This window comes from Manacus candei, unplaced genomic scaffold (genome assembly GCF_025592945.1).
Source record: "Manacus candei isolate 608988 ecotype Guabito, Panama unplaced genomic scaffold, ASM2559294v1 h1tg000047l, whole genome shotgun sequence".
NCBI classification, from domain to species: Eukaryota; Metazoa; Chordata; class Aves; order Passeriformes; family Pipridae; genus Manacus; species Manacus candei.
In genome coordinates, this window is record NW_026138095.1 from 7,757,761 (window position 1) to 7,784,746 (window position 26,986).

General features: G+C 41.0%; 2 protein-coding genes across 9 annotated transcripts; one reads left to right on the plus strand and one right to left on the minus strand.

The window, feature by feature from the left end:
* Positions 1 to 338: 338 nt before the first annotated feature.
* On the minus strand, positions 339 to 4,187 carry SRSF2 (serine and arginine rich splicing factor 2). 7 transcript variants are annotated; one of them, XR_007906321.1, is made up of 6 exons: positions 3,941 to 4,187; positions 3,371 to 3,779; positions 2,527 to 2,837; positions 2,068 to 2,171; positions 1,295 to 1,404; positions 339 to 773 (listed from the first exon to the last, which is right to left on the minus strand). XR_007906321.1 is itself a non-coding variant. In XM_051797889.1 (4 exons), exons 2-3 carry the CDS (start codon positions 3,730 to 3,732, stop codon positions 2,534 to 2,536), a joined length of 666 nt encoding a protein of 221 aa, XP_051653849.1. In that variant the 5' UTR covers positions 3,733 to 3,779; positions 3,941 to 4,187; the 3' UTR covers positions 339 to 2,171; positions 2,527 to 2,533. The 7 variants fall into 7 exon arrangements, 2 of the variants coding, with proteins under 2 accessions (XP_051653849.1, XP_051653847.1); XR_007906319.1 differs by having other exon boundaries at positions 339 to 1,404; XR_007906318.1 differs by lacking the exon at positions 2,068 to 2,171 and having other exon boundaries at positions 3,941 to 4,180.
* Positions 4,188 to 6,677: 2,490 nt separating this feature from the next.
* MFSD11 (major facilitator superfamily domain containing 11) lies at positions 6,678 to 24,423 on the plus strand. Of its 2 annotated transcripts, none has more exons than XM_051797534.1 (14): positions 6,678 to 6,909; positions 7,137 to 7,308; positions 8,820 to 8,875; positions 9,925 to 10,032; positions 10,445 to 10,524; positions 10,619 to 10,715; positions 11,645 to 11,703; positions 13,944 to 14,085; positions 14,905 to 14,945; positions 16,034 to 16,099; positions 17,906 to 18,031; positions 18,987 to 19,161; positions 20,122 to 20,257; positions 20,761 to 24,423. In XM_051797534.1, exons 2-14 carry the CDS (start codon positions 7,213 to 7,215, stop codon positions 20,926 to 20,928), a joined length of 1,350 nt encoding a protein of 449 aa, XP_051653494.1. In that variant the 5' UTR covers positions 6,678 to 6,909; positions 7,137 to 7,212; the 3' UTR covers positions 20,929 to 24,423. The 2 variants fall into 2 exon arrangements, with proteins under 2 accessions (XP_051653494.1, XP_051653495.1); XM_051797535.1 differs by having other exon boundaries at positions 6,709 to 6,754.
* The last annotated feature ends 2,563 nt before the right edge of the window (positions 24,424 to 26,986 follow it).

Consider the following 26,986-nt stretch of genomic DNA (forward strand, 5'->3'; position numbering starts at 1 on the left):
CAAATCAAGAAAAATCATCACTGTAAGATCAGCCCCCATCAAGCAGCAGCCTGGGCAAGCACACAGCAATGCAATTAGTACTGCTCAGTGTGGACCTTCCCCAACACCCCAGGACCTGGCTGGGTCAGTGTTCACAGCCTGGTGTGCAACACTTGCCACACAACATCGGGTTAGTCACAATACTAATTTGAGTTTGCCCACAGTAATTTAAAAGCAACCCCGGTGGATAAAATTTATAAGCAGTAGAATGCATTCAGTTACTATATAGAAGTTAAACATAGACAGTATAATTGCAGAAATCTTTTCAAGCTAAAAATAAGCTGACCCAAGACATTAAGTTGAGAAAAGTTAACACAGAAAAATGTTTAATATTAACTACAGAGACAGTGGGTATAGTACAGAATATCTTAAGCAAAAGATACACCAATCAGTACTTACAAAGGAATGAACCATTTCTGTTCTTAACATTACATATCTCATATGTAAGTTCATATATGTAGGTTGGTACGTTTTACCATTCTGGAAATAATAAGGTGTGTATATCATCAGCTAGATGTGCTCACTGTATGCTCCATATTTTTTACGCAAGGCCCGGGTGACTGGAAGTGCAGTTGTCAGGCATTTTAATTAACTGGACAGCCATTTGTTTCTGCACGACAAGGCATCGTTACACAGGAGCAATCAGGAGACAACAGGAAACAGCCAAGCACTCTGCACTGCAACACGCCACCTTAACAGCTAACCAGCATTACTCAACTGCTACACAACTGCGCCTAGTGCACAAAAATACATAAGAGAAGAGATTAGAATTGAGTCTGATAAAACAATCCTTGCAAATATCAACTGTCACCTGAAAAGATTTCTACCAATTTTGAATTTGAAGATACTATTCTAATGCAAAGTTGTTTTTTTCTTTAAAAAAAAAAAAAAAGCATTTACAGTTAAGTTTCAAATTAAAGTTCTGTAGAATTTTATTTAAGGAATGAAAACAAAACTGAGAATACTTTCTGACAGTTAGCTACTCAGCATATAATGGCTGCATGATTCCTCAGTATGAAACTGGAGGCAGCAAGTTACCATCAGTTTTAATTTCCAATAGAAGTCAGCACTATATAAACAAAAATGAAGTTTTACCTCAAATATCCAAGCCAATAATGAAATCGGTAGTCGTTCACTTCACTAAATTACAAGAAATTTGAATAACAGCAACAAAATGGCACATAAAAATGTAAAATCTGCCACTTGAGGCGCAACTTAAACAAGTAAAAAGTTAGACAAAATGTTACAAAATAACCTTTTCAACAGCTGGTTGCTCGGCCCGGGTCTCTCCAATGGGCTGAAGACTCAAGCGATCTTTTCCCCCCAAAGGCGTCCTTTATGTGGGTTCTCATTTAGCTGAAGCATCTAGGTTTGAAGAAAAGAAAGTTCAGCCAGGTTTCTACCTTGTCTGTTTTGGGTGTGGATGACTTCAGGGATACTTCTAGTTGTGTTTCAACTGGCTTTGCCTAAGTTAATTTTTAAGTTTTAGGAATTTCCACAGTGTTCCACCTCCCCCCCCTTGTGTCGCTTTACTTCAGAGGCCAAATGTAAGGTTCTGTCAGAGTATTTAGTTACAAAGGAGAACAAGCACCAGGCTGTAGATCAAGCCACCATTAACTTCAATTCAGCCTGTTCAACAATCGATTATTAAAAGCTATATAAAAGTTAACAAAGCTAATACTTCTTCATAAAGACTTAACTGAACTCTTAAGTAGCATTCAAAACAGAAAACGTGACTAGTTTTGCTACAATTATCTAACTCCAGAGCTAGCTTAGGCCCTTTCCTTTTAAAAAACAGGACCAAACAGTTTGAAGGGTTAAAGACACACTATCCTTTCCCCACCCAGTGTATCCTTAGATGCCTCTTCCAAGATGTCGACCTGAGGAAAAACTAGTTTCCGTGGTTTTCTCGTTGCCAAGGAATTTGCCCCTTTTCTAGGACACTTATTACCTCCAGTCAGTACAACGGCCACTGAACCGATCTTCCGTTCTAAAAGGATAGTGTATCTTTAACAGTGTAAGACAAACCTGCTCCAACACACGCCCACAGAAACTGGTCCCTGGAGGATCAGCCAAATCAGTTAAAATCTGCAATACTGGCCAATATTCTTTTAGCAAACAGGAGACCGCAGCTTTAAAGGGGAAAATGCAGATGTTGGATAAATACAGTAAGAAATAGTCATTTGCATCATAGGTTGCGTCTCATACAATATTTTAATAAAACCAAGGCATTAATCTCGCAATAAAACATTTCCTCTGTAGAAAAAAAAAAAATATTTCCGTAGAAAACCCTTCAGTAATAACTTCCCTAAACCAATAACCAAAAAGCACTGCTCAGGAAAAAAAAAACCAAAACCAACAACTAACAGTGTGCCCCGTTAGGATTCACTTGGTTCAGGCTATTAATGCTCTAAGAACTACCCAACACCCCACCTAAGTGCTCTAATAAAGTAACATGCAACATGTGCTGATCCCGAGGTACATTACCATGTTCCTAGGAGGATACAGCTCCTTCTTCTTCCGGAGACTTGGGAGGGCTCTTAGATCTGGATCTAGAGTTGGATTCCCTCTTTGAAGCAGGGGGAGGGCTTCTAGATCTGGACCGGGATCTTGACCTGGACCGGGATCTGGAGACAGATGAGGACTTTGACTTGGATCTCCTGGCAGACCTGGACTTGGAGGTGGAACGAGACCGAGAGCGTGTACGAGACCGGGATTTGGATCGGCTGTAACGGGACCGACTGCGGGATCTAGAGCGGCTCCTGCTTCTAGATCGGCTGCGACGGCGTCTTCTAGGGCTAAAACATACCAGGAAGGGGAAGGAAAAAGAAAAAAAAAAAGACGCGTTAAAAGTTGCTCACGGGCAGCGCAGAATCCAGTGAGTGCCGCGGGACAGGGAGGGCGGGACAGGACGCACGTGGGCAAGAAAACGAGCATTACGAGGGCGCCATTGTTCAGAGCGAGTGGCCGGGGGCTAAATTTACTACAGGGCAAAAACCTTCCACTCCGAGGGGACCATATGTGCCTTCACTACTAAGCCCCTACTGCCCCCGCCCAACCCCGCCGCGAAACTCACTGGGAAAAGGCTAAAGAATCACAGAACCGGTCAGGTTGGCAGGGACCGCAGAGGGTCATCTGGTCTACACTCCCTGCTTAAGGAGGGTCATCCCGGAGCACATGATTATGTCGTGTACTCAGCTGCTCGAGTATCCCCAGTGCGGGAGACTCCACCACCTCTCTAGGCAACCAACACACAACCACGCGGCCCCCGCTACGCCCGCTAGGACCTAAGCCACGTCCCCCCATCTACTGCCGTAAGTTCGCTGCTCACCTGCGGCTGCGGCGGCCGTACCCGCTGCTGCTGTACCGGCGGGGCGGCGGCCCGCGGCGGCTGTGGTGCGAGTCGGGCGGGCGGCCGTACCGGGCCATCTGCACGCGGAGCTCCCGCCCGTCCAGCACCGCCCCGTCCATCGCGTCCATCGCGTCCTCCGCGTCCCGCTTGTCGTGGAAGCGCACGAAGGCGAAGCCGCGGCTCTCCTTGGTGTAGCGGTCCCGCGGGATGTAGACGTCGCCCACCCGGCCGTACTTCTCGAAGACCCTCCGCAGGGTGTCCGGCGAGGTGCGGTAGGTCAGGTTGTCCACCTTGAGGGACGTCATGCCCTCCACGTCGGGCGGCGGGCGGCCGTAACTCATGGCGGGCTGGAGCCCCTGAGGGGCGGCGGCGGCCGACGAGAATAAACCTGAGGGCGATGTGAGGGGTCAGCAGCCAGCGCGGCCCTGAGGGCGACGCGCCTCACGCCGCGGGGCGAGCGCCGAGGCGGCGGCGCGGCAGAGCCCAGAAACGAGGAGAACTACAGCGCATAGGGAAAAGCCCGCGGGGCCCGCAGGGAGCAGCACCAACCTCAGGGTCCGAGGGGCGGCCCGAGGCCGGAGCGAAGCGCCAGGAGCGGCCGCCCCGTCCCGTCCGCCGCGGCGAGGAAATGAGGGGGAACCGCCCGCGCGCGCGGCTTAACGCCACAAAATGGCCGGCGGGACCCCGGAAGGGAAACGCGGAACCGCCCCGCCCGCGACACCGCCGCCCCGACCCCGGAGCCCTTTTTATCCCTTTTCCCCGAGGTGGTCCCGCGGGGAGCGCAGGGAATCCGCCCCTAAATTAATAATTCGCCCCTGCGTTGGAAAGCGGCCCTGAAAACGGCGCCGCTGTGACCCGGAAGAGCTCCGGGGAGGCGGGGAGTTATTTTTTTTTGAACAATGTGTGTTGAAAACCGTAAGAAAAACAATAATAAAAAGAAAAGGAAATGAGAGCAGGGCTGTGCGCGTGTGGTGAGGGGGCAGAGGGGTGGGAAACCGCCGCAGCGGGGAAAAAAAAAAGCGATGGTGAAGGGAGTCGGTTGTGGCGCGGGCGGGAGGGGACGGTTTAAAATGGCGGACGGGGAGAGCTGTGAGGGCAGAGTTATGAGGGGCGGCGGCGGGTCGGGGCTCGGCTTCATGAGAGGAGTCGGTTCAGGGCGCTTGTCCGGCGCTCTGTGAGGGCAGTTCTCCTGGGACAGCTGCTGTGGGAGCTCCGTGCCCTGTCTGCTCCCGCTCCGCTGTGCTCCGGTGGCCGCCGTGAGGGACCAGGCGGCCCGGTGCGGGCTCTCCGCGGGCTCTTCTTCACCTCCTGCCGGCAGCGGTGCCCCGTGAAGCCTCCTCGGTCCCTCCAGCTCTGGATGTGCCTCGATGGATACGCAGCTTATCGGTGCATGTGGGAGCTGAGCGAGGAAACATTAAAATCCTCCGTACCCCAGCCTGCTCTGCAAACTCGTGCTGTGGCAGCATGCGCCGGAATTGGAGCAAAGGAGAAATCTTGCACACCCCTTGTGTAAGGATGACAAGCAGGTTCCCTCAGTTTTGCCCGGGGAATTCTGTGAAAGCTGTTCCCCTGCCTCAAAAGTTGTTGCTATGTCACTTAAAGCACTGAATAAAATGCCCAAACCCCATGTATGAACTGCAATACCTAGTTCTCATCGCACAACAGTGTTAAAAGTTTCTAGCCATCTGTTTCATGATACTATGTTAAAAAAAGAGTAAAGAAACAAGACCGTTTCCTTCTGATTTGTTCAGTCACAGTATTTGATATGAGAAAGCAATTTCAGTATTAGAATTTAAAGTCTTAGTCTTACTGTAACTGTGTTTAATCTTATTTTGCACTGAAGAAGTATAAAAGTAAGCAGTGACGTCAATGCAAAACCAGAAACAGCTGTTTGTTTCCTGCTAAATGACTTAAGAAATCAAATAAACTAGTTTTAGTTTCGCATTTTGTATTGCTTCACGCTTGTTCCCTTTTTTTCCCGCAGAGACTTCTGCTTAAAAACCCTTTTTCAAATTAGAAATTTGAAGTTTACCTTTACAGTAATTGTCTTATAATGACAGCGGAAGTTTCCTGCGTCCCTTTCTCTCGGTTCTTGTACTGCCTGGGCACTGCTGAGCCATGGACAGCTCGTTGTCCACCAGGACCCCCCACTCCATCTCCACAGAGCTGCTTTTCCAGCTGGTCAGCCCTGGCCTGTGCTGGAGTCTGGGGTTATTCCTTCCCAGGTGCAGGACCCTGCACTTGCCTTTGTTGAACTTCAGACAGTTCTTCTCTGCCCACCTATCCCACCTGTCAGGGTGTCCCCTTTCAAATTTTCAAGTTTAAAGCTCTGCCAATGAGCCCTGCTAACTCCTGGGCTAAGATCCCTTTTCCCCTTTGAGGCCTCTGTTTGTTTAAACTTTTTACTGCAGACAGCAGAGGTAAAATGTCATTTGCTTCAATCAATTCTGCATTTCCCTCCCCTGTCTTTTTGGCCAGCACTAAAGTGTAGCTGATTTAGCTGAACACTCCAATCCTGACCTGGGGGCCCCACAGAATGGACAGAAGATGTTAAGAGGAAAAAGCAACCATTCGGTTGGTCTGATCCTCTGCCAGTTCAGCTGATGTGCTAACAGAGATCGTCACAACCTAAAGATCAATTGATCTTAAATGTATTGTTTAGAAATACTGTGAAGTAAAAGATTAAGGGTGTCACTTCCATCCCCGCAATTGTTCAAGGCCAGGTTGGATGGGGCTTGGAACAACCTGGTCTAGTGGAAGGTGTTCCTGCCCCATGGCAGGGGGATGGAACAAGATGGGCTTTAAGGTCCCTTGCAACCCAAACCAGTCTGTGATTCCAGGATTCCATAATTCTATGTAATTGCTAAACCCAAAAGCTTTTCCTTGAGACAAAGCAGGGAAAGATTATGAAGACTCCTGAGTAACTGAGACAAGGAAAGGCAGAAGCAACAGCACCAAGTATGTGTGTTGGTGGCACTGAACTCCGTAGTTTCTCCAAGGTGGGATTCATTTGCCCTTTGGAAATGACTTTGTGTGTTTGAGTTCAGCTAAATAAAGTTTTCTTCGACAACTTTCTAAGCCCTTTTTTTTTTTCTTTTTAACCTTGCCAGATCTCATTTAGTGGATAGAGATCACAATTCTTAAAAACGTAGCACAAATGTTTTTATTTTAAGAACCGGGAGGTTTTCACCATTTTAAGTAGGGGAAAAAAAAAAAAAGTGTTTTCATAAAACTGCATTTCCCATAGTGCACAAGGGCTCTCAGGGCCGGGTCAGCTGATCGAGAGGGTGAAATGTGCTTTATTTCCTGTCCGGTGCATGGAAATGACTCGTGTGTGCCAATGGCTCATCTTCCCTTCGTCAGGTGATTGAAGGGCCGTGGACCAGATTCTGATTTCAACAATGGCAAGAAGCTGAGTTGATTGACCTGCTCGATATTGGGAAAACCGCTTCGTGTGTGGGAAGATGATGTCATGAAATAACACGCTGCAGGCAGCTCTGTTAACTTAATGGGAACAGGTAGAGGGAATCTTGGTCTTTACATTTTGTACTAGACCTTTCTGGTTTTTTTATTTCCAAGTTACCAATTTTGCAGTACATTATTTAAGTTACTAGATTTCTTAATTAATTGAAGGTTATTTTCTAGCAGCTAAGAAGTAGTCCCAAGTAATCATAATTTTCAAACATTTTTTTAATTCTTTTTGCCTTTTTTTTTGTTGTTTTTTTGTTGGTTTTTTTTTTAACAGAGGTTAAGAGGAAACTTTTAAAAGAAAAAAAAAGTTTTTCCAGACTGAAGCTGAGGACTTGGTGAGAAAACACAAAATGTCTTCTGAAGGAAAAAAACTTTTCAACATCATCATTTTGGGAGTCTCGTTTATGTTTATATTCACTGCTTTCCAGACATGTGGAAATATTGCGGTAGGTGTGAATTTCTAAATGTGCTGCGTTTCTCTTACAGTTATTTATCCTGTCTTGTCTTTTGTCTACTGTAATCTTGTTTTACTTGTGATTTTCTAATGTGGGAGATACTTTGGCATTTTGTCTTCCTTTGGTTTAGTATTAAGTAGATTAACTTGGTTAACCAAATAATTAAGCAGCTTTTTTCTTTAAGACAGCATAGCTACACATATAACTGTGCCAGAGTGCTTGGAAAACAGAAAATTAATCTTATCAAATGTTTGAACTTTTAACATAGTGTCTGCTTTGACACTTGCAATATTGAACAGTTGAATTACATTGAATCTTCCATAGTCTATATTCCATATTCTGTATAGTCCCTTTCAAGATATTTGCCTAAGTTATTATTAACCGCACAATTATCAACTGTTTTTTCCTAATCTAACATATTTTTCTGTTCTGACAAATTTGATATTGAGGGGGAGTATGGGGATAACACCTGACAAATAGTCAGACTTGCACAATTGCTAAACTGCCAAGTCACCTTCTAGCTGAAGAAGTCATTTACTGTTTTAGTATCCTGTATCTTTGTCTGCAGAAGCAAAATTGAGCATAACATAATCCAAATTTACTGTTACTACTTAAATTTTTAGACTCCTGCTACTAAGAGACATAGATAGCCCTTTAACTTCCTGAGTGTTGACATTGCTTTCAGTTCTGTGCCTGAAGGCAGTTAGATTTCAACATCCTTCTTGAGCCTCCAGGTCTTACAGCTCTTTTCTTTCGTGGAAGGAGAATCCTTTCTGGGTTCAGACACATAAATGTCCTTCACTACAATATAAATAGCTACTTAGGATGGTTTTGGTAAGTCATAGTGCAGTGTGATACTGTGTGTGAGCACATAAGTACAGCCCAGTGATCTTAGGAGTTCTGTGATGAATTCAGCACCTCACTGAATTGGACTTTGTGATCATGCAATCATGTAGTTTATTGTCATAAAAGTCTTTAGAAGTTACTTTCAACCAGATCTGCCTGCCAGTCCGGCTAATTACATGGTCTCATGATCACTAAAGCTGATTCAAGGGGAAAAAAAAAAAGGAACAGAGAAATAACGTGAAGACAGAAAGAATGGAAACTCTGACTGGTTAGGTCAACATAAGAGTATTTTGAAACTTCTCCTTTTCCCCTCCACTTGTTAAATTAAGATAGTCATACATATGACTATCATACCTAAGAGAGGTCTTTAGTGAAACAGCAGTTCTGTGAAGTATTTTAAGGTCTCTGAAATAACAATTTAATAGTAAAGTACTAATTACTGCTTCACACAGAGATGTTTCCCTGCCAAATATCTCCTGCATCTTTGTTGTGGAGGTGGTGTGAGTTGTAGCTAACATTTTAAATTCTTTTAAGTACTTTGTAGAGTCTATTAATGATTAAGTCTGACGTTTGTTACTGACTTCAAACTGATGCAAGTGTTCTCAAACTACAAGACAGATTCTGACATATTACAGCGTATGGTTTTCTCCTCACAGCAAACTGTTATCACAAATTTAAACAACACGGACTTCCATGGCAGTGGCTACACAAGGTAATTTACACAGATTGTAAATTATTACTTATTACTTTGCTCCTTGCAGGGTGAAGCTGGTTACAGTTTCATCCAGTAGAGATACACTCTCAAGAGATCGAAGTGTTCTGCTGACTTCGCAATTTATTGACATACTTAAAGCACTTTAAATAAAACAGGCTTCTCACAGCCCCTGCTCTGAATTATTTCTAGCTGAACTACATATCTGGTTTGCATGTTTTCTTTGTAGAGAGAAAAACCACCATCATCTCATTCTCGGCATTTTGTCTTAGGAGACGAAGAAGCTGGAAGTTTAAAAATAAAAAAACCTGCTAACTCAGGCCTTGGTTGTTTGCCCTTGTACACCTCTGTGTGTTTGTGTAGAACAGGTGGTGTGGATCAGCTCCCAGGGAACACTGCAATGTAAATGTGGAAGGAGCAGTCAGAGAGACAGAAGCAAAGCCACAAAAAGCCATTCTCTTTGTTGCACTGGCACAGCCAAACTTACCAAGCGTGATCAGGAGCCTCTTGTATGCCAAATTAATTCTGTCATGTAGAAAAACCTGATTGCTGCTTTGAAGGGTTTGCTGTCTTAGTTTAAACTGAAAATACAACTGGCACAAAATACATCTATAGCATTTCTGTGATGTATTTGGCAGAAAATGAAAACCTCACTCCTGGACAAGTGAGGCTCTGGAACATTCTCCTCTAGAAGTACAGGGTAGAAAATACAGTAGCTGTTGTGAAGGCAGTTTGACAAATGCATGTTTTAAATTACCAGACATGCTTGCCTGCAATAGTTTGGGACTCTATTCAGCAATCCAGGAAACACTGTGCACTCCTGTATTCCCATATGGAGTATGGTGGGTGAAGGGAACAGAAGAAAGGGAGGAAATGTTTGGCCATGGAAGTTTTATGGAGTTACTTGAGTTGTGTATGTGCTTAACTGGATATTTTGAAATCCACTGATCACTCTTAAATCAGTTGCAGTGATTTAATGCAGTTGCAGTGATTAATTTAAATACTTTATATTTTAAGTGCTTAATCATCTTTGTTGTTTATTTATGCAGCATGTCCATTATTTATGGAGTATTATCTGCATCAAATCTTATATCACCTTCAGTGGTTGCAATAGTAGGACCTCAATTCTGCATGGTTATTAGTGGCATATTTTATAGGTAAGTATTAATTTTGAATTTTTAGCTGCTTCCTTTGAAATATTTAATTTTTTTCTCACACCTAGTGCTACTGTGCCATACATGAAATTGTACTGGCTAAGAAAAGCATCTCACAGAGATACTGTAGATCTGTAACTGCAGAGTACTTCAGCCTACTGGAAACAGCACATTTTTTTCCACAGCACTTCCAGACTTTGCAGACTGTGGAGTTCAGGTTGTGGTCTCAGATTAATGACTACATAAAAAAACCTCCACGTGCTTAGTAGGGTAAGATTTTTCACATACAACCTAACCTGTTTTCCAGTGTCTCTTAGGAGAGAGTGGTTGATTTAGAAGCAGATCAGTGTCTGATTGTTAAAGTGCACTGTCCACTTTAAGTCTGTATTCAATAAACTGATTTGTTCTATTCTAGCCTATACATTGCAGTCTTTATCCAACCTACTACATGGGCTTTCTACACTGCTTCTGTTTTTATTGGCATTGCAGCTGCTGGTAAGCACTGTTCTTATTCTGCTATGTTTTATGATATTTGAATATACCTCTAAAATATTTTTATTTCCTGAGCAATATATTCTGTCTATTCCAGTCCTCTGGACAGCACAGGGAAATTGCTTGACTGTAAATTCTGATGAAAACACCATTGGAAGGAACAGTGGAGTGTTTTGGGCACTTCTACAGTCCAGGTAAGGTTTATTTATTAATCTTATTTTTTTTTTGGTTGTGTACACATTCTACTTTTTACCTCTTTTTGTAAGTGGGAGACTGCATCCAAAAATACTCCAGTGGTACCTTGCAGTCAGTGAACTGAGCACTTCTATTGCTATTGTGCATTACAGAGCAGTGAATGAAAGCTGGATATTGGAAGTCTCTGCTCTTGAGGTGCTGAAAAGATCCCTTTCTGTTAGGAGAGCATTTGACATCTGTAACAGCAGTCCTGTTGATTGGGGAGAGCTGTGTTAATTTGTGTCAGCTGTGTTAATTTGGTCCTGAGCAGCCTCACCTGGCACCTCCACCACACCCTTCCCATGGGCTCAGGAGCCCTATTTAAACTCAGCCTTGGGGTTTGGGCTCTTCGGGAGCTGGGATGGACAAGTGGGGGGTCTTCAGCTCAGTTGTACTCAAGCCTATGCCTTGGTGAGACTAAAGAGGATTGGTTTGAAACAGATAAAATGCTTCTTTGTGCAATGGGTGATTACACTTCTGGAGCTGGCTGCCACAGGAGGGTGTAGAGTTGGGTGGTGTCAGCAAGATCAAAAAGGAATCAAGCAAATTCGTGGGAGACAGGTCCACAAGTGGTTCCTGAAGAGGGATCCCTTTTACCCACCCCACTGTGATACAGCAGTTTTGGAAATTGGGAAGCAACAAGGGAAATGGATTGCAGGAATGCTTAAGCTGGTGAGCCTGCACTAGATGGCATTGCTAATGCTGCTGTGGGCACAGAATCCTGGATTATAAAACACCAGCCTGAACCAGTGGCATGCTGGTTCTGTTCCTTAAGTTTTCTCTTCCAGAGTTAACATATTGGTATGTTATCAGAGTAGCAATTTCCACAAACCCAACCTTAATCTTACTACAAAAAAATGCACCTCTTGGTTGTTCTTTTTGTTCACAGCTTGTTTTTTGGAAACCTCTATATATACTTTGCCTGGCAAGGAAAAACTCACATATCAGGTGAGTACTGCTTGTTGATGTGGGAAGCCATCCTTCAAAATATGGTAGCATGAATAAACAGATGAAATGATGATCTAGAAAGTGGCACAAAGCTTGTACAATAGCAGACATTTCTTTCCCTCAGTTTATTGCTAGATAGTCTCTTTTTGGAGTATGATTTTGATTCAGTGTTTCTGGGCACTCACAGCCCTTGTACGATGTATGTTGTTTTCCTGCCTGAAATGCACTTTGAGTACCTTCTTTTAGGGTATTGTGTATGGAATTCTTCAGAAGGCAAGTTGAGGATAAGATTTTTGCACAATAGCCACTCTGGGATTTTCCCTGTGCAGGCACACTTAGGCCAAAACACACCTATTTGGGAAGAAAGCTATTCTGGCTGTATGTTTAATATTATACATGCTATCCCATTCTAAAGGAAGTTCCTTGTGTAGGGTGTCCTTCTAAATCATATATTGGAGATTGATTAACCTATGAAATAAAGGCAAACCATCCCAGTTTGCTTCATTGTGCTGGCACAAAGCAGTGAGGGAAGACAGAGGCTGAGAATGGGCTGCTGCTGTCTAAACTGGCAGCATTGCTGGCAGAGGGAATAAAGAACTCTTCCTTACTTGGCATAGTTTATGAAGACTAACTTCCTAATGGGATTGTAATTAATACTCTAGTTTTTCCATTTGTTATTGTGCTAGACTGGTAAAGAGCAATAATTGGGGAACAGAGGTCTTAAGTAATACTGTTAAGAAGCTGGACAGTGGTTGAGACTCAGTGTTTTTAAAGTGAAGATTTCTGACAACTGTTTAAACCAGGCAGGGTATGTGTGGGTATTCACTAAGAAAATTGCAGTGGTGAAAATAGAGCAAAGGCTAAGATTTTAATTACCAAAGATGAGCACTTTTAGGAAAACAGTGTTCTGTAAACAAGGAACTTTGATTGTCCTGTTCTATAATGACTGAGAATTTTCCTTATTGTAGTCCTAAAGTAAAATATCTACTAGAATGGTCAATTCTTTTAACCTTTAACAGATGAGGATGCTTCTGCTCTAGTCAATCATCAAAATGTTGGCTTTAAAATTATGTTTATTAGGCTTCAGAAATACTGCCCTGTTGAGATGAACAGTCCACTTCTTTCTTATGTTAGATCCATCTTTTCAAGTTCCCCTGAAAAGTAGCACAGTAGCGCAGCAAAGGTTAATTTTACAGGTCATCTTCTGCATTCCTTCACCTTTAGGACAAAGGTTTAACTGTTATTGAAAGTATTGGAAACACTTTGAACCTGGAGGCTCTGAAATTCTGTGCATTTTTCATTCCATTGCTCTTGCTAACCACAGAATAGGGCAATTAACTACAAAGCAGTTCTGCTGTTACATTTTCCTCCATCTTTAAATGTCTAGAGATTCCTCTTTATTGAAAAAATTGATATCAAAAGTTTTAATAGCATTTAAAAATCAATTCTTCCTTTTACTACCTATATACAAATACTACAGACTGTTCAAGGTGTGAAGCACTTCCTCTTTTTGATCTGTAATCACACACAAGTTATTTTTTGATCAATTTTGCATTTGCCACTAAGCTAAAGGGGAAATAAATACAAGCACAGGCAATATCTTCAGAGCCATATAGTGGTTAAATCACAAGTATTTGCTGTTTCTTGGATTTTTCCCCCTGCTTAATATTGGTAAATGGGAGTAACTTCTGTATTAAATGTGCCTGTGCCAAACAAGTTGGCTGGTGCAGCAGAGCTGGTGCACAGGGCAGCACTTGCCTCCCTGCAGCTGCTGTGGCAGTTGCTGAGGTTTTGGTGGCTTTAAGGCCTTTGTAGTTTCAAAGCCCACCAGTTTATGATATCACGGGGCTGCTATTTCTGATGCTGGTAAAGAGCTTTTTTTGAGAGATCTGAAGGGCTTTAGGTTGTTTATGTCCACTCTGAATGATGTAAGTCTTCAAAGATGTGCTTTCTTCTGCTAATAATTGATGCACTTCCTTTAATTGGCTCCTGCCTGGTCGTAGCCTTTGCGTGGCAGAAAATGAGGGACACTTTAATATGCTGATGCTTTATTAGCATCATAAAACTGAGACAGCAGTTTGCCAGCAGCTGGGTACCTTTTGCTGCCCGTTGAAGGTGAGTTAGAAAATGGCTGTGTTTTAAACACTGTAGTATGTCTGTGTTAGTTGTTTGAAGGTAGCTGAATTGGTTTGATTTGCTTTCTGCACATCTGGTTACGACTCCTGTTTGTTTCCCCACAGAGAGCGATCGCAGAACTGTCTTCATTGCTCTGACTGTTATCAGTCTTGTGGGCACAGTTCTGTTCTTTCTGATTAGGAAACAAGAGGACACAAAAGCTCCAGGGGATGAAGATTCTACTAATGAAATCCTGGGGGAGAGCTCGTAAGTGCTTACGGCAATAACATGTTGTCACAGCTCCTTGTCTGTGCTCCTGCTCTGCAGTGGGACACTGTGCAATGACTTCCCCCTCTGTGCTGGAGACATGAATGTTATCAACAACCTGTAGAATGTACAGATTTATTAGAAAAGTGTCTGTTCTTTAACAAGTCAGAATTATTTTTCTTTAGATGGCATATTCTCAAGGGTGGAGTGCAGTACTGCACGTTAAGTTTCTCCTTTAATAAGTAAGTGCCTTGGGAAAGATACCTTTCACTTCTCAACTGATTATTATTAAACATTTATCTGCCTTTCATAGTTTGTCTTGCCCTCATCAGCCCATTTTAAAGTCTGGAATAAACAGAAATTACTCCTTTTTTTATGGGTTCTTTGACAAACTGGAACATGTTTTTCCTGTCTTCTCTAAATATATACATACCACCCTAATAAATACATTAAAAATGACAAGTACGCAGACAGATCCTGTGGAGTTTTGCCTGAGGCATCAGCTTAAATATTTTGCTTTATTTAAAGAACAAGGCAAAAGTTAGAAAAACATCAGTAAGCATGCCCATGGAAAAAAATGTTGGAAGCTAAAAATGCTCAGAAGGAAGATTCTGTTAAGCAGGCATTCAGTAGTGCAGAAAGCAAATAAATTTTGTGGTTAGTAGTTTAGATCTCAGACACTTTTAAGGATATATTGGTGTATTCCAGTGCTGGGCTAGAAAATGTACAGAAGGTTTAAAAAAATGAAGGTGCCTTCCAGCATAGAAGTACTGTGTGGTTATTCTTTCTCCATTTTGACCAAGTCATTTGTTTACCCAGGTCTGCACAAAACAAAATGATGAGAGCAGTGGCTGCCTTCAGTAAGTACATTTCCACATAAAATACTGGCATCTACTTCCCAGCTGTCCATGGTTATGCTGATAATGTGGTCATGGACAAATCACTTGGAACAAAAATTTGTGAACAGGTAACGTTTTGAGAGTGGATCTCAGTTATTCTTCTTTGAATATGGACTTTCAGGGATGGTCTGCTTGGAAAAAGGACTTCCAGATGGCAGTGGGTTCCAGCCCAGGGATGACAGGTCACACAGGGACACAGGACTGAGTTCTGAGCCTGACAGAAATTCAGATGTCTCTGTGAGCATCTTGGGAATTTGAACCTATCCAAAATGGAGCTTGGAAGTGGAAAAGCTTGGGAACCACTGAACTAATGTGGGGAAATTAGTGTGGATGTGGGGTTGGTGTGAACTGGCTCCCTGCACTTCAGCAAAGCCTCTTTTCAGGTGACCATGTGACAAACAAAGCAAAAAAAGTGAGGTGACTTCACATCAATCATGTACTGGTATAGTCCAGGAAAGATCTGAAGTATTCCTTTGATGTAGTTTCAGATCCAAACTGCTTTTCAACAGCTTCCTTCTATAGACAAACACAAAAAGAACAGATCACCACAGGGAAAGCCACTGTGTGAAAGATTAAAAAATAAAAACCAACAAACATAACAAGATAAAAAGTTACAGGTTGTTTTATTTTGTCACAGATTGATACCAGTTAACGATTTAGAACTAGAGCATCTGTAGTTTCCTTTGAAGTTTGATGTGTTCTGCCTGTGACTGTTAAGTTTGTTTGGAGAATGTGGGGACGTTCACTGAGGATTTATTTCAGGAGACAATTGCTGTGAGCTGGGAGAGAATACAGAAATACAATGAGCAGAAAATTGCCTGTTAATTGGAAACTGTATCTTCTCTTTAATGTTTCCCCAACTGCATTTCTTACAAAAATGACTTTTGGATGACACATTTCTTCTAGATGGCGTGTCAGAGTTGGTTTATAATGTACAGTTTATATAATTTTAACCTATCTTTGTTTTAAGCAAAGAGCAAAAGAAAGTGTAGATTATCTTAGTAGTATTATCAGAAGTTAATCTAATTTCCATTATTGTTTCTTTACAGAGAAATCTATTACACTGAGCTTCACCAAAGAGATGATGCTTCTCAGTGTCACAACAGCCTACACAGGTATGAAGCCATCAGTGTGTCATGGTTGGAATTTTAGGGAAAATTTACATAGCTGGCTTTTATGTGATTTGATATTACACTACCAGTAGTTCATAGATTGTTTAATACAATTGTATTAAAATAATGTTTGTACATCACACCTTCATTAAGATGTGGGAGATTGCTGATGGCCTTCATTTTAGTCTTGGTTTTATTGGGAACATGCTTAGCCATTTTCAGCCATTTTTGTAATTAGTATTTGGTGTGGCAAGGGTCTTCCTTCTTTTTAGTAACTTTTAGTTAAACTTGGTCTGCTGTTATTAGACCAAGGTATGAGTTGTAAATGAAAAATGAAGTTATTTTTGCCATAAACTAAAGCAATTCTTCTGCAAAAATGCCATCAAATGTTCAAAAATGTTTCTGAGATCCTTGAATAGATTTTTGTGGTGTTTCTGGCTCCTTATTTGGCTTCAGGTATGGTTTTGTTCACGATCAAATTAAGTTTTTGGAGGAATAAATGTGTTTTCAGAACCTCATCTCTGAGTCACCATTATGAAAAATTGTCAGATCTTGTAGGTAAAAACAAAAACTTAGATGTGAACAAACCAAACAGTGCCCAAACATCTGCTGAAGTTTCCAGTCAGCTCCTGGAGGAGAAATAGCAACAGCAGCTCTGGAGTTGGGTCGCTCCAACCACTAATCTGAGTTACAAGTTACTTCACACAGTTGTGTTAAACCAGATTAACCCACTGGAATTCCTCTTGGGTGTTTAGTGCAGTGGGAGTGTGGAGCAGGATGACAAAGGAAGGGAGTCAGTCAGGTTTTCCTGGACTATTCTGCAATTCAATTCTACAGGTGGCATAAAAATAAATCACTCCAGATTGGGAAAAAATGGCTGCTGCCATCTGGTGGCTCAATATTGCCACTTTTTGTAGCAAAATACAAAATCCCATAAGGCCAGCAAAGGCTTTTATTCCAGAACTGATGGTTGGGTTCAGGCTGCTTCAAGCCCACCCGAATTTTGAAGCCGTGCAGTTCATCTGCTGCGTTGGGTGGCCTGGAAATGCAGACCAGGAGGTGCTGGGCCATCATTTTGCTGTAGCAAAAGGCAAAGGAGATAAATGAGAAACAGTTTTATTTTGAGCTGTTTTGCTCTGTTTAGGCAGAACACTTTGCATTGTTTTAAATACATTTCTTTTATTAAGGAGCTGGTATTTTTATACTGATGGTTGCTTATAGTTGTGTTAGTTGGACTCTGCTGTGTCACCCTCCCTCACATTAATGGCAATAGAAAGAAGAAAGGATTTTAAACAAATAGCAGTAGTTCTTTCTCAGTTTAAATTCATTATGTATGTGTAGAAAAGTCAATTTTAAGAATCTTAGCATCTTGTTAGTTTTTAGGGATGCAGGGTCTTTCTTAGGAATGTCAACTTGGGGGGAAAAAATCTTATACTGAAATTGTGCTTTATCTCTTCAGTTACCTGAAGTGTTATTTCACATGGCACTTCTCATTTGGATGAAATTCCAAAGTTCTTGAAAAGTAGAAATATAAACTGTTTATAGGGATTGTGTCAACAGCACTGGCTACTGAACCTGAATGACACCAATTAGTGCAACTGTTTTTTCTAATGTGGTTTTTGTAAACTGGCATTGGAGAATATAATAATCACATAGTTTAAAATTTCCTGTTTGCTTCTATTACACAGACTTCATTTGAGTTTATTATTTGAAAGATACCTGAGGGGGAAAAGAGCCTTTAGACATAAAGAATATTTTCATGACTTTCGTAATAGTTCATCTGTCAATTCTGTTTTGTTTCCTTCACAGGTTTGGAATTAACATTCTTTTCTGGAGTGTATGGAACATGCATTGGTGCTGTGAATAGATTTGGCAGTGAACAGAAAAGCCTAATTGGTCTCTCTGGTATTTTTATCGGTGTTGGAGAAATCTTGGGTGAGTCTAAATTTGCCACCTTTTGACAAAAAAAAAGGATTAGAGTGATGTAATTGTTCAAAATGGGTTTTTTGTATTTAACTGAATAGTGTATTTCAAGCTTCCAGCAATGATTATGTGAACAAAAAATGAAATAGGAGAAATGTAATTGGCAATGTGGTTCCTTATTGCACTGTGAATTATACCTTGCACTGTGTAAAGTGGGTGTAGACCAGCATGTGAAATACTGCTGCCTATGAATCCTAACATTCTGCATTCTGTTTGGATTGGTGTGGAGAAATACACAAGACTCAAAATGCAAGGAACAATAGGCTGCAGTGTTATTAGGGAGCTGACACCATTTTGCTATTTAAATGTTGTTTTTAAATAGTATTATGTTTACATTTTTATTACTTGAGCGATGTAGTAACTTCTAATTTTTTTAATGAATTGCTGCACTAAGGATTTCTTTGTTTTAAAAAAATGAACTTGTGTTAAATAAGATGTGATATTTAAATAAAATTGGATACAGGGAAGGTTCATCAAGTAAAGATTTCTCTTTTTTTCTGTAAATTCAAGAACTATGGTGTTTAACAAAAAACCCACTGCCTGTTCATCAGCAGCTTAGGTCCACAGAGTTGCAGGCTTTTGCAATTAGGAGCTGAGCACAAGGTTGTCCATTTTCACTTAGTACTGTTGCAGTACTGGAGTAAAGTACTTGTTAAAAGGTGAAGTGTTCTCATCAGCAACCATCTGATAAATCTCCTGCCCCCATTTCTCAGACACCTGTAACAACCCTGAGCTCATCTCATGTGGCAAACAGGGCTGGGAGATCCTTGGGGCCGTTTTCATGTTTGATCTTTCAGTTATCCAGTATGGGCATGTTTATAATTCCAGCTGTGAGTATTTAAAGTTTCGCTCTGTTCTTTAAATCTCCAGTTCTGATTCAGTTATCCAATCTTTTCTGCTCCTGCAGGTGGAGGAATCTTTGGTTTGCTGAGCAAGAACAGTCGCTTTGGCAGGAACCCAGTGGTGATGCTGGGCATCCTTGTCCACTTCATAGCCTTTTATTTAATTTTTTTCAACACGCCAAATGATGCCCCTATTGCTCCCATGGAAGGAACAGATCAAGTTGCTTATATGATTCCAAGGTATGTGAGCTTTCTCCTTTGGCTGGTTGTATATAAACAGCTTGTTTCTCCACAGAAAATCCCTTGAAGTTGTTTTTCCGTGTAGTGACTAACTCCACAGGAAAAGCTTTCAGGAAATTGGCTTTTATTAAAGATAGGCATTCTACCAGTCTGCACCAAATTTAGGAACTTAAATAGCATAAGAATAAAAAGCCTGAGGATGACTGGCAGCAGTTCTGTCACTTGACAGCTGATGTTTGAGGTGTAGCACAATAGTGAGACCAGCAACTATTGTGGTAGGTGTTAAGAAGTCAGTCTATCTTGGGCTCAGTTCTTCTACATCAGGGAGCTCCAGCCTTGCACTGTTGCACCCATTTCCAAAGTCTTTCAATGCTTATTACCAAATTCTTATTGAACTAACTGAAGCCATGCTATGCCTGTCTCTTATAATAATTGGGGAAGAATATGGGGAACTTTATTATCTCAGCTGTCTTTTGGGGGTTATTCTTGCCAATTTGTGTGAAAATACGTTTTCAGTTTGTGCAGACCCAGTGACTAACTTGGAATTCTAAGCATTTGTGCCTGTGCAGATGACTGGTCTTAACTGGGGTATTTTTCTGCAAAATGAATTGGTATTTCTCTAATATTCCTGCAGCTCAAGAATTCACCACGTGTCTCAGCTTTTAATCACTGCTCTGTGGGGTTTGTGGCTCCAAGCACCAAAATCAGTTCTTTTCCTGATTCTCATTCAGGGTGAATTGACTTTAGGTAACAGTAACAGAAGTCTTAGCATTCCAGAAAGTAAAAGCTGATGAAACTATTCTTTTTGCCAAGCCAGGCATTCCCAGTTCTTTTCCGGTGAAATTAAAAGTTTGATACCTTTCCATTCTCAAGTTCCAAATACATCTGCCAAAAATAGTTTATAGATGTGTGAGCTGTTTGAACAAATGGCTTTTAAACTGGATTCACTTTCTCCTTCAGCAAAGAGGTGGCCATGCTCTGCAGCTTCCTGCTGGGGCTGGGGGACAGCTGCTTCAACACCCAGCTCCTCAGTATTTTAGGATTCCTGTATTCAGAAGACAGTGCTCCTGCCTTTGCCATCTTTAAGTTTGTTCAGGTAATAATTAACAAGCTTTCGAAATGTTTTGAACTGTTGGGATGTTACTGAAATTCTGAGTTGGCCTTTTTAACGAGCTGAGAAAAATGATGTTTCTGCAAATTATTTCATCCTGAATTTTGGTGTAAAGTAGTTTGTGATGCTGGAAACAGTTTCCTGGACTGTGATCTTAAAGCTTTGGCTATGTTGTTTCTAGACAAACTGGTTTGAAATACCAGAGAGCTGCACTTGCAATGCTCCAAGCACTTTTGAGTTTGGTGTTCACTTTCTACAGTGAACACTGTTTAAATAACAAGTGAAAACTAAATCTGTTGTGTATCACATCAAGACATATGTTGAGGTATAATGAAGCCTTAAGATTGCCTATCTCCTACAGCAGGCTTCTACTGAGAGCTGCATATTAAACTCCTGTCAGTTTGATAATCCTCATGTAGTAACATCAGCCTGGAAATCTCCACTGATAATCTTTTTTACTTGGTGTTTTTTTTTTTTTTTCCTCCCAGTCCATCTGTGCTGCAGTTGCCTATTTCTACAGCAACTACTTCCTTCTGCAGTGGCAGCTCCTGATCATGGTGATGGTGGGATTCTTTGGAACAATTACCTTCTTCGCAGTGGAGTGGGAAGCAGCAGCAGCCCTGGCTGCCCGTGGCTCAGACTACAGCAGCATTTGATCCTGATAACCAGGGCTGGTCTGACTTAAGGAACAGCACAGGCATGTTTTTTGGGAAGTGATGTGAAAAGGTGGAAAAGGTCAAGCTGCTGCAGAAGTTGAGATGGAGGAAGCTGCTGCTAAATCACCATCAGTCCAACTGGATGTGAAACAGGAGGGGAAAAAATGCCAAATTTGAAAGGCTTTTTTTTTTTCTTGCTTTACTCAACCAAGCATGGTGTAAATGTTCTTAAAAACCTGATATTAGCATTGGAAGGAGATGTATAGATCTGTGTATTGAACCATTCTGCTCTGAGATGTACCTTTCAGAATGTAATTGCCTTATTTCACTCTACCATGCACTACTGGATTAGTTTTGTTTTTTGCCCCCTAAATTATTTTTCCTATACACTAGTTCTGCAGACACATGAGTTCTGGTATTGAATGAGTGATGTTTTTATAAGGTAGATTATATCACAGATTGTCTGCACAACTGAGAAATCAATTTGGCATTGACTTTTTCAACAATTAGATATGCTCAAGTATTTCCATGGGAAATGTTGCCTTTTTTTGTATCACTCAGCTTCTTGTTTCCCAACAATTTGTTTATTAATCTCTTTCATGTGCCTAAGTTTTCAGTTCAGTTTTCAGTTCAGCTTTTTGTTTGTTTGTTTTTTCTTTTGTTTCATGCTTTTTCGTTTTTGTTTGGTTTTTTTTTTTTTTTGTAAGAAAATGAATCAGGTTATAGTGTGACATGAAAGATTTTTACAAGAATTTAAAGATATTACCTTTAGCCATCTTAAGGATGGGATCCCAAGGCCTGTGAATTATTGATAATTGAAAACAGCCTTGTGGCTCAGTATCTCAGAATTGAACTGTGTTGGGAAAGGTGCTGAAACTTCCTCAGGGCTGTGCAATATGAAGGACCACAATCCATGGCTTCCCTCACAGACTCCCAAACAGTTCTTTTGAGTTCAGTGGAGTTTTTATCATAAAATGATGAAAATCTGTGATGGGAGCATTGTCTGAGGTAACTTCAAAAAGTACAAATAGACTCAGAATGTGAATGGTCAGAATAATCTTGCAGTGTTTATTCTACTGCATAGGCTGAAAACACCTGAAATGCTTGTCCTAAGTTGCTTTATTCAGTGTATTTTGGGAAGATTGTACTGTAATCTTACTCCACCAAATATGAAAACAAGGTTACTAGCATAGTAACTAAATTTTAATCCAAATATATGTTTATAGTTAATAAAACAGGCAGTGAATGCAGCTCACCTTGACTTTGTCTGCATGGCTCTGTAGTACTTGCAGTGATGTTTCTGTCTGGTGGGCAATAAGATGCACCTGAGAGCAGGGATGGAACACTGAGAAGGTGTTTTTTAGACACTCCATGTAGCTATTTTTAGAAAAGTACCACTCACCAACCTTTTTTTATGCACAGTCAGGATGTTAATGTCTTTAAAGACAAGTTAAAGTTGACTCATTATGTGTCAGTAGCTCCCCTGTGTCATAACTAGGTAGGTGTACCCAAGGTTAAACTTGGTGAGGGAGAGTGGCATCTCCTGTGACATTTGCTGTCACTTTTGCTCTCAAAGAGCAGTGACACAACTCCTGTGAAGCACAGAGTTGTGAAGCACAGCAAAACAGCCCGGGGGCATCATTTTACAGGGCTACACAAAGGGATTTTTAAATTCACTGCAGGTTTTTTGCTGTGAGATCAGTAAGGTGTTAATGGGAGGACGAGAGGGCACCTGAACATCCAGCAAGCAAAAGAAATCTTTGAGGACAGGCAGGAGAGAAAGCCTTTGTGTGTTCCTGGGAGATTTAATGAATGATGTAAAAGAGAATGAGACAGGGCACACATTGGAGCGAGGGGTTGCTGAAGCCATTCCAATTTGTCAGGCAAACTGAAAAGGCATTCAGGATTGAATCAATATCTGATTAATGTGACCAGCAGCACGGTGAAGCCTCTCTCTCACCCACTCCTGTTATCCTGTAACTTGAAGAGTACTATTTTTAATATACTGAGCACTATAAAGGTATAGATGATAGGATGCTGCCAGTGATTAAAACTCTCTTGTTGCTACATGTTTATATTTTCTCCAAAGTACCAAACAGGATAAATAGGGTCTTTTTCAGATAGGGAATTACTGACTTTTTTTTTTTCCCCTCCAAATGCTTTCTGGGACCTGTTTTTTCCTTGTATATCAACGAGAGCAGAAAGACTTGAAAGTTCACAAGGGGCAGTTTTGTCTTACAGTGTATTTGGGGAAAAAATGATTCTTGGGTCTTGTGGTGATGAGTAATTAAATGCTTTTAAAATAATGTCATTTAATTGTAAGTAGGTTATGGCTCTCATGAGGTTGCTTTTTGAATTGATTCCTTTTAATTATGAACTTCTGTGATGCTCATTTGCCATATAAATTATATGGACTATTTTATTAGAAATTAAAAAATTGCTAAGTTATTGTGGTTTCAAAAACCATTTTGAAGTTAACTTAAAGGGATAGTAATGAACTAGGAATGTGGGGTTTTAGTACCTTTGTGAATCTGATGCTTTACTTTTTTTTCCCTGTTCCTTTTCTCCTTTCTGGCCTGACTCAGTGTCAGGCAATGTTGGAAGGCTGCTCAGAACTATTTATTGGGTCATTAAAGGGAAGTATTGTTTTGTGATAAGTTTTACAAGAAATCATGAAATTCTTAAAACTGTATCATGGATAACTGTTCTTTTTTACTATTAACTTTATTGCTTTTGACATTTGATCTGAAGAGACAGGTTTCAGTTACTCAAGCTGCTGCTGATGTGACTGCTTTTCACTTATTCATGTTTCTTTGGTTTGTCAAGAGGTGAAAAATCCTCTCATATACACAGTTGTTAGTTGGGTTGAAATCTTTGGTGCAGCAATATAAAGAAAAGGAATGCTGACATCCATTTATGATTCCATCTCTGAATCTGCTTATCAGCATTTACCAACCATGAGGCTGCACCCCCTTCATTTCACCTCAGTGGCCTTTTAATGTTAATCTGAATTGGGAGCTTACTGTTAAATTAAGTGGAATTTGAAAATAGTTTTTTTTCTGTATCTGTGGTATTGTGGGTTTGTTTTATATTAGTGATTTTATCTTTTTAAGCAAAATGACACATTTGTTTGGGTTTACTGAAAAGACCTCTTTCCTCCCCCCCTCCCCATTCTTTTGGGTTGTTACTAAGGTTTAATATCTTGACATGTCACAGCCACAAGTTTTACAAACAAATGCTAAAGAGGAAATGAAAACTGATATTCTTGACATGGAGTGCCAAAGAAGCTGCTAAAAAATTAGTCTTTCATGAATGTCATATAAACATATCTATATTTTTCTTTTGCCAGTTGAGTTTCATTTGTGATACATGAATGTATTGAGAAAGAATTTCTACAACCGTAGACCTTCTGTGTGTTAATTTCATTATGCACAATCAATGTTGTCAAGTTGAGATAAGGAAGAGAATGATTTATAAAATGTCATTTATAAATAATTCTAGTCTGTAATTTTTGTGCAGATTGTGCTAAACTCAACAGGGATATAAAAAAAACCCCAAACCTACAGAACAACCAAAACCCTCCCAAAACCCCTAAGCTTTACCAAGGTCCCTGTCTTAGCAGAAACCCTCCTGTGGTACAGTTATTAAAAACTTTTAAAAAAGCCTTCTGTGGGTAAGTTTGTAGAATTTTTGTGACCATTTTAAAGTATACTGGAGGGAGAACCTCCTGGTGGTGTTTGGTGTAACTTTTTATGAAAAATGAAGTGTAGAAACCCATAAGTCAGTTAACCAGACAGATAAAGTCCCACTAGACTTTTTTTAATTCCACAGGTTTGCTTCAGGTGGGGAATAATGTGGTTCCCTGGAGTCCAATCTAAGTGACAGAGGTGCCCTGGCAGCTGGCTCCTGAGGAGTAGGGGTGTATAAAGAGAACCCCAAGGTTTGTGTTTTAGGACAAAGATTAATTGTTTGCTGTTAGTGTAAACAGGAAACATGATGTTCCACATGGTGCTGGGAGACACAGTATCCAACTTGGACTCAATTCGTGCAAGTGTGTTAGTTAAGTGCAATTTGTGTTAGTTAAGACAGGACTTTACAATCACAACCATTAATTTTTCTAGGAAAACGTGTTCTCAGGGACTTTGTCCACAGCACTGTTCTCCTTGGAAGTCTTCCAGCCCCACTAATGCAAACTGAGTGGCAGCAGCAGTTGGTACCATGTTCTCCTTGATCCCTGGCTAACGTGCAGGTAGAAATATTAAAAGATGGGAAAATTTAGATGGAGCTGAAATTGGGAAGTTTGCTGCTTAACAAGGTCCTTGCCCTTCTGGATATGACCAGGCTGGTTCAGAAGTGAGGTTGAGACTCCTGTAGTTTTCATGGATGAATTCAGAAAGGTGCCTTGATAAGTTTGACTCCAGAGGTTGTACCACAGAGAAGCACTAATGGGAGAGGGGGGAAAATATCCTTGAAGTGCAGTAGAGAGCAAATCTGGCAGTGAGAATTAGTCTCAGTGGGCACATGAAGAGGGTGCTTTGCTCAATTGAGTTTGGGCAGTGGCTCAATTTCTATTTAGTTCATAGTGTCTCTGTTAAGTTGGTTATTTCAGCTGGTGAGTGTGTTCCCCCAAGCCCTCTTTTTGTTTACATTTTGACACTGGCCAGAACTCCAAATGATTGAAACTTTTTTACCTTAATAAAAGGTGTCTTTGGGTTCGAATTGGTGGTAATGGTGAGCGGGCTCACACAGTGATTATCCCTAATGAAAACGCTGTTTTCAACCGATTGTACTGACTTTCTTTTCATGGTCACAGCCATGCAAATAAAAGTGAATTACAGACATTGTTTTTGTTAATAGGCTTGTTAAGCTGTCGGAATTGCTCCTGTCAGTGTTTTAAACGGTTATGCCAGAGGCTTTGGAAAAGAGAGACAGAGTCTGAACTGATGGCTCTTGTTAGTGCTTTATAAGGGCCTGCTTAGGAAAAGGGAAATGTTCGGTTTAGTGCTAAGTAGCCCTTAGGAACCGCTTAATTCTAGTCGTGGTGTAGACTAATTAAGTGTCTCAGGGAAATCAGGGTGGCTGCTTCAGCCTGTTTCCTTTCTCTGTTTGAAAGCCCATCTTAAGAAAACTTATTCTGCTGTTGAGAGGAGAATGTTTCTAATCTTAGTTTGGGATTTTTGGGGGGTTTCTTTTCCACTATCCTTTCCCATGATTTCAGTTATTTTTTTTTTTTCTTAACTCAAGAGTTTTTTGTCTGAAAGGCTCCACAATATGAATCAAAGCCGTGGAGTGCTTGGGTCCTGTTTGTCTAAAATTAAATGCAGATGTGGAGGGCCATTGTCCAGGCAGACACTGCGAGGCTAAAAGTCAGGATTGAGTCCAGGCTTTATCCTGTGATTGAAGGGCATGGAGGGAGCAGCAGGGAACAGCTTTGCTGCCTCTCCTTTGTCTGGATAATACATGAAAGAATGCGATTGCAGAGGTGAGAATGCTGAGGGAAGGTAACAAGGAGGCCAGTACAGACTAATTCTTCCTGCCGCACTTTTTCCCTCGAGATTCGGTAATTTGCAGATTTGTCAAATTCCACTGTGGTTCTGCTGGTGTGATCTTTGGATGGCCTTGGCATTCTGATTTCTGAGAGAAAGAATCTGTATTCAACACCTGACTGTACAGTCCTTTATGTGAACAAATAGAAAAGAACCTTGCAGGTTAACTTTTGCTGCACGCAGCCCTTTAAATCTTGGATAAAAGGACATTTAGGAGTTTGCACTTCAAAGTTAATCATGAAGGGGGAAAAAATAGAAGGTTTATGCCTTAAGTAAAAAAAAAAAAATTAGTCATTCTGTCATATGAAAGGGAAATTGCTATTTAAGGTCACTTAGTGAAATTAGCTTCAATTAAGCATCTTTAGTAAATGTAGTGGTGACTGCTTATTGTCAGAGCCACTCATCTTGTAATGCCTGACCTGCAGAGTTTGTGATTATTAATCTGTGTAAAAAACGCAGAACACCTAAAAGTCAACAGCCAATTACACAGATAATAACCTGTTTAAAAGAGC

Excerpts from the sequence above, each read along its gene's own strand:
- SRSF2 (XM_051797889.1), bottom strand. The coding sequence starts at position 3,732 with ATGAGTTACGGCCGCCCGCCGCCCGACGTGGAGGGCATGACGTCCCTC. Across the intron at positions 2,838-3,370 it reads TACGGCCGCCGCAGCCGCAG|CCCTAGAAGACGCCGTCGCA; the intron begins GTGAGCAGCGAA and ends GGTATGTTTTAG.
- MFSD11 (XM_051797534.1), top strand. The coding sequence starts at position 7,213 with ATGTCTTCTGAAGGAAAAAAACTTTTCAACATCATCATTTTGGGAGTC. Across the intron at positions 7,309-8,819 it reads AGACATGTGGAAATATTGCG|CAAACTGTTATCACAAATTT; the intron begins GTAGGTGTGAAT and ends TTCTCCTCACAG. Across the intron at positions 16,100-17,905 it reads TGTCACAACAGCCTACACAG|GTTTGGAATTAACATTCTTT; the intron begins GTATGAAGCCAT and ends TTTCCTTCACAG.